General features: G+C 35.8%; 1 protein-coding gene across 7 annotated transcripts in view; it reads left to right on the top strand.

Moving 5' to 3' along the window:
• The window catches only part of HMCN1 (hemicentin 1), a 454658-nt gene that overhangs the window by 190451 nt on the left and 251361 nt on the right, over positions 1–12846 (top strand). For all 7 annotated transcript variants that reach the window (XM_073011674.1, XM_073011672.1, XM_007989160.3 and 4 more), the window contains exon 11: positions 3936–4211. In XM_073011674.1, the coding sequence (XP_072867775.1) occupies positions 3936–4211 (276 nt within the window). The remainder of the gene's footprint in view (positions 1–3935; positions 4212–12846) is intronic.

The following is a 12846-nucleotide window of genomic DNA, read 5'->3' as shown; positions in this document are numbered from 1 at the left end:
TAGTACTGGGGTGCATTTTCTTCAGACAATTTAAGACAAAAGAAGCTTATAATTATAGGTATTTCATATATTTAGAAGTCTAGGATTTGTTGTTTGCTATCAGTAATTTCAAAATCTTAAAGCAGAAGCATGCAAGTCAGACAAGCATGTTCTTCTTGCAGTTAAACTATTTGTATTCTGTTACTGCTAGAAAAAGTTTGTCTTCTGAAACAATTTAGCAAGTTGACATACATCACAAACTATTCATTTTTTCGTGTTCAACAATTACAAAAAGCATTGGAGTTATGTCAACATTCCTCAGCTTCTGGGAAAACAAATACTTGAACACTTGAGTATTTTTCCCAGCAATACTTTTTAAGAGAAGGACAAGGAAAGAGGTTTGAGTGAGTTGATTCAGACATCTTGCATAAATAACTGGGAAGTGCCAGGAAGAACTTGTGAACTGACTGTCATGAATTGGGCTTGACAGTGTCAGGAACCTCCATATGTGTATTCTACACATGTCCTTCTAGTAGCCGTCTGTGATCTGTGCCAGCCAGGCAATGGAATAAATAGGAAATTGTACTGTGCCAAGCTGACTTTCAGGAATTGTTTTCCACTCAGTCAATTTAAAAAGAATAGGGCAGAAACGGTGATGGCAAGGGCAATGACTATAACAGCAGAAGTCACAAGTGAGTGCCCCTTTGAACTTGAAAGAGTGGACTTTTTGTTTTCTGGGTTAGCTGTTGCCTAATATGCCAGTCTTTAAGCTCCACCCACTTCTGAATTTCCCCTGGCCTAGGCTGAGGTCCCAGCTCAGCCACCGCACTGTAACTAATTATCAGCACACTGGAATCAGGTGCAAATTCACAGGATAATTAGATCTTATATTTTTTAAAGGGGTATTAGGAAACAAAGCATTATTGAACACTAATATTCTCATGCCATTATGGATATTATTTTATTTTATAAAGTCAAGGAACACCCAAGAGCAGTTTAAAGAAATGCCCAAGTTCTACCAATATGTCGCCTCAGTTTTTGCCAGCACTTTTTTCCTAGTTGACATGTTTGAGGACTTTTGGTTCATTTGAAATGTTGGTTATTGGGTTATTGATTGTTTTAAATGCACAATAGGTGTAGAAAGCATTGTTCTTCTCTTTTATTGAATATAAACACATAGAATCTAATGAGTGAAACTGCAGAAGCATGAAAAACTTATTCTTTTCAAATTACATTTGGCAGTTTAGTTTGATACTGTTATATTAATTATCTGTACTGAATTGTTTTACTAACACAATGACCTTCACCCAACACACACACACACACACACACACACACACACACACACACGGAGTACTAAAATTCTGACTTTAGGTAAAAATCTGAAGACAGAAAGCTTGTCAAGGGCATGTCAGTGACAGGAAATCTTAAATTATAATTACAGAATATTCTTTGAGAAAGGCTAAGATTTGGAAATAATCTTACACCACCTTATCATTTTATAGCTAATGAAACAGAACCCAGAGAAAGCAAGTGACCTGTTTATGATCAAATGGGTAGATAGGTTTTAAGATGTAGATTCCTGGCCTCCTGATTCTCAGTCTCATGGTCCTAATGTCCCAAGCCTACGCTTGTCACTGTTCCTCCCTGATTATTGAGGTTTCCTTTCTGCTACCCTAATCCCAGCCTGCTTTCACTCAGGAATGGCTGCCCTTTGTACTCCTAGAACAGGTTATTTCTGATAATCCATAATCTTGGCCTCCTTCACAAACTGCTGTAATTCTCCCTCATCACTCCCCTATTCCTACCAAATTTATTCACATATGTCTAAATATTTCCATGTGTATAATATTTATTGTCTTGAAGTATTTATGCAGTGTTGGTGTCGTATGTCATTATTTCAAATCTCATCTGCTCATGTATGTTATTAGAAAGTTGGCAGGTACTTATTTGAATTTATATTTGAAGAGAAACTAGTATCTGGGGTGGAGTTTGTATGCAAGAGGGTTTTTGGAGAGTTCTCTAGGGAAAAGCACCTGTAAGGGAATGAGGGAAGTGGAAGAAGAGGAACTGAGCTACAGTTGCAGCAAGGGCCTACAGGCAGCTCTGGAGCTGGGAGGGCCCTGAATTGAGCGAGGAGAGCTGGCTCTTTCTGCTTTCATTAAGAAGTAATTGGATGTGAGCAGCACTGGAAAGGGGTGTCTAACCTTCAGCATGTTTGTTTCATAGGGATCTGAGAGCTAGAAGGAGTCTTTATGATAAATTAATCATCTTATTTTTCAGATAGAAAAACTAAACTATTAATATCACTAAACTGACTTATCTAAAGTCACACAACTAATTAGGGGTAGAACTAGGTGGCCTATTATTACCAAATTTAGCAAATTAAAAACACAGGATGCCCAGTTAAATCTGAATATCACATATGTGTGACCCAAATATTACACGAGGCATACTTGTACTGAAATATTATCGTATTTGTATGTGAAATTCAGATTTAACAAAGTGTCCTGCATTTTATCTGTGAACCCTAGCCAGACTCCAATCAAAGCTTCCTTTGTCCTGTATTCTTTCCAATGTATTCACTAGCTATTTTCATAAGAGATTTAAAAAATAACAAAATAATAAAACATTTTTTTAACTTAAAATAGCATATACTACTTAGAAACAGTTTGGAAAACAATGATAAATATAACAAAATATGGATAACACACATATCACTCAGAGATAACCACTGTGGTTTTGGTATACTTGTTTTCAGTCTTCATTCTAGGCTTATTATATTAATCTGCACTCATATATAGTTTTAAATAGCACGGGGATAAAGTTTGATCTTGAATATTTGACACACTTTCATATTAAACTAAAACAGACACATGAATTTCTAGCTAGCATAGATCACTGCAGTTTTTATTGCTGCATTATTTATAATGTATTGCTACAGGAGATCATTTTAAAGCATTTGAGCAGAGACAGCTTTGGAGAGAGAATTTAGATTCACTCTCACAACTAACTAGAGCTAACTCAGGAACAGGAAACCAAACACCGCATGTTCTCACTCATAAGTAGGAGTTGAACAATGGGAACACATGCACAGGGAGGGGAACAACACACACCAGGGCCTGTTGGGGGGTGGGGGGCAAGGGGAGGGAACTTAGAGGACAGGTCCATAGGTGCAGCAAACCACCATGGCACACGTACACCTGTGTGACAAACCTGCATGTTCTGCACATGTACCCTGGAACCTAAAGTAAAATCATAAAAAGAACCAACGAACTAGAGAAACATGTGATTTTCTGCAGAAATGTTGGTTAAATATTTAATTAGTAATTGGCCTTTGACCATATCTGAAACACATGCATTACTCAATGCCTTTTGTGTATATGGCTCCGTGTACAATTTTATTAATGGTCTGTTCCTACTGTTCACCTGAACTTCGTAAATCAAACTGTTCCCCATTTCTACTTGAACATTTATCTTACTCTTCTGTTGTCCTGTGTCTTCTTAATGAGAATGTAACTCCCCTGAAAGATGATACTGTCATTTTCATGTCTACTATCCTTTGTGTGCTATTTTCTTTACTACGCTAAATATATATTTTTAAAATTTAAAAGTTCGCAAATGCTACTTTCATCAATAAAAACTTGGCCTCATTTTGCAATCCTAAATCAGTCAAGTTATACTCTTTTGCCATGCCTCTTTGACTCTCATGTCTATAATTTATAGCTTTGGCTTGAGTATCCTTTGGTATGTAATTGTGTACTACTTTCTAAAGCATCTTTTCAGTGATAATTTGGGGGGGGCTCATGGTCATACGCATTAATGGAGTAAGTTCTGTTGCACTGCATCTTTCCTACTGGATATTCAATACATACTTATTCAGTTTTTAAACCACATCTGTAAGTGAGCAAAATGGCTTTTAGATCTCTTGATTTGAATTTTTTGATTTCACACAGAACCACCTCCAGTCATCCAAGTGCCTAGCAATGTTACAGTCACTCCTGGAGAGACAGCAGTGTTAACATGTCTCATCATCAGCACAGTGGATTACAATCTAACCTGGCAGAGGAATGACAGAGATGTCAGACTGGCAGAGCCAGCGAGAATTAGGACCTTGACTAATCTGTCATTGGAGCTAAAGAGTGTGAAATTCAATGATGCTGGAGAGTATCTTTGTATGGTTTCTAGTGAAGGTGGATCATCAGCCGCTTCAGTTTTCCTCACAGTGCAAGGTACAGTGCTTTTGGTAACTTCTGAATTATGACATCTTTCTGTCTTCTTTTTTAAAAATTTTTGTCCTCCCAAGTTGGCTATTTGAGAGTGAGAGTATCTACCCAAATAATTATCGTTTTGAGTGATGGAATGCTTAAGTCAGTGGTCTATGGCCAAGAAAACTGGAAACTAAAACATCGCTAACAAATAGGAAACTTTAATACAATCATAACTAATCATAGTGGTTGAATATGTTTATTTTAAGACAATATAAAAATTGTCTCTGGATAATTTAATAGTTTTAAATTCTTTAATCCATCTTGTGGATTTTTTACAAAACATACTAATTAATAATTGGTCAAAAAACAATTTCTTCCCAATTTAAGTACTGTGTTATTGCAAACATAACTAATTTACCTTTTGTTGCGAAATTGTGTGGTAATTCTCACTAATACCTTTAAAATAAAGGTTTAAGATGTGTCTCATCTTGGTGAAATTTTATTGAAACATAAGCAGAGTTGTTTTTAACATTATTTGTCTTACACACGCATGTACACACACAAGTGCCTATTGAAAATAAACTAATTGTGAGCCAATTTTGAATTATGTATTCATAGATTATATGTTCCAATAGTTGAAAATGAATTTATGAGCAATGTGGTTAATGGCTACTAAATATATATTGTTCAGGACCATCAAATGACGAGGAGAAACCACTCCAAAGTTTCTCTTTCAGTGGAAACATATTTGGCTTCTAAATGTCTATAGACCAGCTGGGAGTCTTAATGTAATGAAAAAATTACTGTTGGCAGTTTTTCACTGTTAAGCTGAAAGGTTCAGTTACTGCCTCAGCAGAATATTTTATTTCAGTTCCTTGATGTGGGAGACTGATTGCACCAGAATTGGGTCTATTTGATTGTGGTATTAGAAACAATTTTATAACATGCCTGAAGTAACAGTCTCAGGTAACTTTTTAGCAAGGTTACCTAAGAAAATGACCATTGAGCTTCAAGGCTAACTCTTAGAATGTTATTAATGACAGAAAAGCGAAACTACCATGAGAATTAACAAAATGGTTGACATCTGATTATAGTTTTCTCCCTGGTAGTTGAAATATATGCTGCAATCAGAATGTGTGTCTTTTGTTAGTTGATCTGGGGAATCCTCTAGGGAAATGTTGCTTTTGTAAATGGTTCACCACATTTCCACATGAAACTGCCTAGATAATATGAGTCGATCCAAGTTCTAGCAACTTGGGTTACTAGAACTCTGGAACTATTTTACCGAACTGATTGTTTCGGATAAAATAAGTGCTAATGGACTTCTGAAATTTGATCTTGGTTCTTTATTTGAAGTCCCTTAGAATGAGATTGTAAACAAATCAGAGCCTTCCTTGTTTCTCCAAGTTAACATTATAGTCCATAATTTTTCTGTTTAGTTCATTAGAGCGGTGATTCTCAAACTTCCATGAGTAAGGAATTACCCAAGGACTTTTTAAAAAATGCATATTTCTAACCCCACATCAAGCGATGTTTTTTCTATAGGTCTGGTGTGTGGCCTGGGAATCTGCATTTTAATAGCCTTCTCAAGTAATTCCATGGACATTTTCTGAAAACAGCATATATATCCATTCTACAGAATGAACCATATGATCTAGAAATGTGTATCTTTAAGGGAAGCCCTTGACTCTCTTCTTTCTGGCAAAATAAAGCCATTATTATCCAACAATTTACAAAGTACTGAGGTAAGATGTTATATAATACACAAAACATAAATATAAAAACCGTATGACAGTACATCATTACTGGGTAATCTGTATTAGTGGTGTAAATCTGTCTAGAGGTGTTATTTTATGGCCTGTCTAGTTGGCCTTGAGTTTGAGGGGCCAATTTTGATGATAAAGGATGTTTCAAAAATCTAACAAAAATATACTCTAGAATTGATAGTACTGCTCAGTAAAAATAAGAGACTTTTGCTAATTGTAGTTACCTAAGTGTATTATTTTATGGTTGAATGCACTATTGGAAAGCTATGGGTATTTGATGAAGTAAACTGCCATACCTAAAGGTAAAGTTTATGATAATATGAGAGCTGATAAGCTATTGGCATTAAATCTTACATTACAAATTAATTTCACTTTAATGCAGTTAAATCTTTTTAAAAGCAGAAATAACAAATAGTTTTAGAAAACTTAAAAGACAAAATAATACTTGGATTGAATACTTAACTTTAGGAATAGTTTTCTTGTTTAAAGGGGAATCAGTAGCTTAATTCACAGCCTCATTTATGTTGTTATGCTTCCACTGGTATGTTTGGGAACTATTTCTATCTGGAATACTTTTAAGAGTTAAAAATCTAGATTTTTACAAGTTTTTTGTAGTAATTTTACAAAATATAAGTAGCAAGAACTTTCTTCATTAAGATAGTATACGTCTAGTATTGCAGCCTTTCTTTACCTGACAATAAATTATATATAAAGTCTTCAAAAAGACAAAGCTAAAGAATACTAAAAACTAGCAGCAATTAACAGCAGCAAAAATCCTAGGAGGAATTTTATATGTATTACATGTAAAGATTTTTTTCTTATATAAATATTTATATAGAATATTTATCTATATTTTAAGATCACTGGAATGAAAATCTTAACAGTGCTCCATCCTTTTTCTGTTCACATGAAAATAGGAAGTATCTTTGTCCCTGTTTTATAGTTTGCTCCAAAAAGAAAATGTTACTCTTTGAAGAAGCCAGAATGCTATTTTCTCATACTAGCTCTAACTATTCAGTTAGGAAACTAGCAGGATAGTAAATGAGCAGGCAACCTGGTCCCAGGTAGAAAATTGTAACCTTGGATATATGTAACCTGGGATGTATGTTTCCCACCAATGAAAGTATTTGAAAGCAAGAGAAACATCGATACGAGTGTCAGTTAGGAATTTTAGAAACAGATGGTTGCAGAGAGGAGCATCACATCTCAGCCAAAAGAGCTCCATAGATGAGGACTGGGCAAGGAGCCATGTACGTCAGACTCTCACTCAGCTGCAGAGCTGAAAACGGGGTTCAGCTCCTCCAGAACAGAAGCAGAGTGAGAATGAAGTCAAGTCCATCCAAACACTTTGTTAAAAGACACTAGTTCTGGATGAATGTCACCTCATTTGAAGATGAATAAACAGAAAACTATCGAAACAAATAAAACAGTGGGGGGGAAATGAAGCATAGGACTTAAGTAGAAATGCTGAGGAAAACAAGGCAGGCAGGGAATACTTAGAAGAAATGGATGCTTTGAAAGCAGCTTATTCTAGAGACAAGGGGAAAAAGTATTTGGTCTGCCCATTATCTTTCAAAAAGACTTACTTCTTTTAGATGACAGTGTATATTCATATGGTGTCTTAGTCTGTTTTTTTTTTTTTTGCTGCTATAGCAGAATCCCTGAGACTGGGTAATTTATAATGAACAGAAATTTATTGGCTCACAGTGCTGAAGGCTGGGAGGTCCAAGATCAAGACTGGGGCATCTAGTAAAGCCCTTCTTCCTGCATCATCACATGGTAGAGGGCAGAAAGACGAAGAAAGCAAAAGAGCACATCTAGTCCTGTGAGCTTTTTAAATAAGGGTATTAATGTTTTCATGTGGGCAGAAACGTAAACATCTCCCATGAGGCCTCATCTCCCAATGCTGTTACATTGGAGATTAAGTTTTCAGCATGCAAATTCAGGGAGACATATTCAAACCATAACATAAGGCAAGAACCGGCTAAGACAAAAGGACAATAATGAGTGGAATGGGCTGAACACAGTGACTCATGCCTGTAATACCAGCACTTTGGGAGGCTGAGGCAGGCAGATCATGAGGTCAGGATATTGAGACCATCCTGGCTAACATGGTGAAACTCTGTCTCTACTAAAAATACCAAAAATTAACCAGGCATGGTGGTACACATCTGTAGTCCCAGCTACTTGGGAAGCTGAGGCAGGAGACTTTCTTGAACCTAGGAGGTGGAGGTTGCTGTGAGCTGAGATCACGCCACTGCACTCCAGCCTAGGCAACAGAGCGAGACTCCATCTCAATAATAATGATAATAATATAATAATTATTATTATTATAATAATAAGTGGAATGGAAGAAGTAATAATAAGTGGAATGGAAGAAGTCAGAAAAGATTTGATTTTTAAAATGCAATATTTTAGTGCAAATATGTAGTAGAGGCACTGAAGAGCAGAATTTATACTATATAAAAAATCATGGATGTGGTGCATAAATTTGAGAAGTCTTTCAGAATATTGAGGAAAAGAACTAACAGTTGAATAATATGATTTTTTAAGTGGAAATTAAAAAAAGAAGTTTAATCTAAAATTTATAGGAGTTTAGGAAACAAAGACAATTGAAACTAAAGAAATAGTCCGAGATATAATTGAAGAAAACTGTTCTAGGGAGAAAAAGTTGTCTTGAGTGAGTAGATTAACCAAGGTAAATGAAGGGAGAACTTCATCTAGTCACATCCTGGCTGAATTTGAAATTACTAGTAGGAAGAATCTACTCATTCCCCATAAGCATATGACTAAACCCATTGTAAACAGAAAGATAAAATCAGATTTGTGTCTGACTTCTTATGCTAAAAGCTAGAAGATAATTGCAGTGGATATTTGTCATAATTTGGCTCTTAGGGTCTGAATACTTTCCCTAATTTGGGGAGGAATTATTTATTATCTTGGTGGGAAGCAGAAAACAAGTGAGGTCAGATAATTCATTTTCCTTATTCCCTAGATCACATGACCCACAGCCAGCCACTAATATGCTCCCAGTGGGACTTTCACTCTTGCCAAGACCATGAACACTTAAAAAATTCCAATTTTGGCAGCATCATGGAATTTAGAGTCCAACAGCAGAAGCAAATGTCCCAGTGGCCCTTCACCATCACTTTAACGGACTGATGTTGGCTGTGTTCTCAGCGGTCTAGCCACACCATTTCTATCTGATATCCAGTTTCCTTTTGATTCTGTACCTCAGAAAAAATTTTCCCAATGAATTCCTTTTCTACTTAAGTCAGCCAACCTGGTTTCTGTTGTTTGCAATTGAGAATTCCAACTGACACAATAATAAGAAAGATACAAGTAGTTTTTTTTAAAAAAAATGGAATCCAAGAATTTAATCCAGTTAAGTTGTCTTTCCTATAAAAAGCCATCAAAAGGACATTCTCAAATGTCCAACAGTTCAAGAAAAATATCAAATATATAGCTTTCTTAAAATGATTTATTAAAAATGCAACTTAACTGCTTGAAGTAGATCTTAAAAAGGAAAAACAAAAAAGTCCAAATTGGAGAAGTCATGGTATGAAGAACTGGTGAACTTCCCTCAGTGACTATTATCAAGCTCATTACCGACTCATCAAAAAAGCCTTGGGAGGCAAAGCTAACCTCAGAAACTATGACTGTTTGAATCAGCCACACTGATGAGCATGTGAGAATGTGAATGAGTTGATATGCTTACTTCATTATGAGAATTCCTTACCACGAGGATAATGATATCCTTAGACACAGGAAATTCCCCAGGAAAGGAATACCCTCAAGCAGGGTTTACCATAAGACTCAGAAGTCCAGCTATGCAAACAAACAAATGGAAGCCTACACTGCTATGCTAGGAGAAAAAAGATAACTAGATTGATATATACAAAATGTGTACATGATTGTTTGGGGGCAGCAAAACTATAAGTGACTTTTTGACTTGTAGTTTTTTTGTTTTTCCTTTCTAAGATCTACTTCAGGCAGTTAACTTGCATTTTTCATAAATCATTTCATGCTTTTCTGTACTTGAAAAAATACTTAAAAGAAATGGATTATTTTTAAACTTTGTGTAAATAGAATTTAAATTTTCTTAAATACTCACATTAATTTTATTAGAGGATTGAATTATGTATGAGTAATTTGTTCTCTTTGTTTTCTAGATATTGAGAATGTGCTTTATCACTTTCATATTTAACATAATTGAAAAAATAAATGTTTAAAAATAAGAAATAACTAAGAACATAAATTAACAAATAATGCCTCTCAAAAAGAAAAGCAATAGTATTTAAGGTAAAAATAGATTTTAGGTCAATTTATAAGAAGAAACATCTCCTATCTGCTTTATATATATGGAAGTATAGATTATAAAGTAAGGATCTAGTGATATATTCCCTTAAATATTAAAAAGTTGAGTTCTAAAAAGTTTATTTTGGAGAAAATAATTCTTCCCAAGGTTTATTTGTAGGCAGCTCCTAGTTCTGTTAGATATAAGGATACGACAACAGTTCCATCACTGCATGTTGAGTGGTATAAGTTCTTTTCAGTAGAGCGGTATAAGTTCTTTTCAGTAGAGTGGTAAAAGTGCTTTTTAGTAGAAATAACTGAGGAATGGTATCAGCTTATGCCACAAAATTATTGCTTTTTAAAATGACTTAAAGCTTATTTAAATATATTTATCAGAAAAACCAGCCCCCAATATTTCAACATAGGTTCTTTCTATTTTCCCTAAGTGTTGGCTGGTCTGAGAAATAAAGAGACAGAGTACGAAGAGAGGAATTTTACAGCTGGGCCTCTGGGGGTGACCTCACATATTGGTAGGACTGTGATGACCCCAAGCTGCAAAACCAGCAAGATTTTATTAGGGATTTCAAAAGAGAAGGGACTGTATGAACAGGGAGTAGGTCACAAAGATCACATGCTTCAAAGGGCAAAGCAAGACCACAAGGCAAGGGCAAAATTAGAGTTACTGATGAGGGTCTATGTTCAGCTGTACACATATCATCTTGATAAACATCTTAAACAACAGAAAACAGAGTTCGAGATCAGAGAACTGGTCTGACCTCAAATTCACCACAGCAGGAATTTTTCCCCACCCTGATGAGCCTAAGGGTACTGCAGCAGACCAGGACGTATTTCAGTCCTTATCTCAACCGCATAAGACAGACACTCCCAGAATGGCCATTTATAGACCTCCCCCCAAGAATGCTATTCTTTTCCTAGGTTCTTAATATTTAATATTCCTTGCTAGTAGAAGAATTTAGTGACATCTCTCCTACTTGCACATCCATTTATAGGCTGTCTGTAAGAAGAAAAATATGGCTCTATTTTGCCTGACCCCTCAGGCAGTCAGACCTTATGGTTATGTTCGCTTGCTCCCTGAAAATCGCTGTAGAGATGGGGTTTCACCATACTGGCCAGGCTCATCTCGAACTCCTGACCTCATGATCTGCCTGCCTTGGCCTCCCAAAGTGCTAGGATTACAGGTGTGAGCCACCGCACCTAGCCCTCTGAATACTTTTTAAAGAGTATGAGATGTATTTAAAAATGGTAAGTACATAGAATTTACCTGAAGACCTTTGGTGTTGAGATGATGACCTCACTTGGTCTTCAGAATGGATTACTTATAACTGTTCCACTTGTTGGGAACTTTATCTCATATCTATAACAGTTCAGAAGTTATTCTACATATTTTAAAAATCTATTTGGTACTTAACAAGCATCCACCACATGGAATTATTTGTAAATTAAAAAGTATCATAAAGCAGTCAGACTTAAAATGTCAAGTTAGATCATCTGATTCTACAAACATTCATATTTGAAAGCTTAAGGATCTGGAATTTTGTAGGACTGTGTTACAGAGTAAGTCCTTTAAACTCTTTCTGAACCAAAATGGGGTCTATGAAAAGGAATAAATGTGGAATTTCAACTGATAACTAAATTAGGTTTTTCTATAGGAAAAATTGGATATTCACTTAATTTATCTGCCAAATGTAATCTACCATCTCCATAGTTAGGGGCAAGTTTCTGTTATAAAACATTTCAATTTCATGCGATAACATGTATGAATGAATATCATGTTTCAGTTACTTTTGCCTTTCATCCAAGGAATCTATGTACTATAAAGATGTTAGAGTACTTTAATTTTAGATGAAGAGAATGCTCTCTAAAACTTAAAAGAGAGAAATATTAAAGGGTCTCTAAATAGAACTTAGAAGGAAAGACTAAAGAATTAGACTTATTTAGATTATAAAAGGAAAAAAAAAAGGGCCGGGTGCAGTGGCTCATGCCTATAATCTCTGCACTTTGGGAGGCAAAACAGGCAGATCACATGAGGTCAGGAGTTCAAGACCAGCTTGACCAACATGGCGAAACTCCATCTCTACTAAAAATGCTGAAATTAGCCAGGCCTGGTGGCACGTGCCTGTAATCCCAGCTACTCAGGAGGATGAGGCAGGAGAATCGCTTGAACCCAGGAGGCGGAGGTTGTGGTGAGCTGAGATTGTGCCACTGCACTCCAGCCTTGGCGACAGAGCAAGACTCCATCTCAAACAAAAACAAAAACCAAAACAAAAGTAAAAAAGGATGACTTAATAAGTAATTCAAGTGTATAAGAGAATTGTTATGAAGAAGTGATACACTGTGTACATTTTAATTTTCAGCAAAAATAGACTATGTGAAAATGTGTATTAGGCCAAACCTGATGGCTTTAAGTGAGCTGGTGGAAAAGATGTCTAAGTGTTGGAGAGGCTAAATGATAGAATGCAGTAGCAGGGAAAACAATACTCCTTTCTCAGTGTGTTGACTGCTGGGAAGAGAGACCAAATGAGCAATTAGCAAGCATATCAACCCACTAAATTATTTAAAGAAAGCTACCAACT

This window comes from Chlorocebus sabaeus, chromosome 25, assembly GCF_047675955.1.
Source record: "Chlorocebus sabaeus isolate Y175 chromosome 25, mChlSab1.0.hap1, whole genome shotgun sequence".
Taxonomy (NCBI): domain Eukaryota; kingdom Metazoa; phylum Chordata; class Mammalia; order Primates; family Cercopithecidae; genus Chlorocebus; species Chlorocebus sabaeus.
This window is presented reverse-complemented; position numbering and strand designations above follow the sequence as displayed.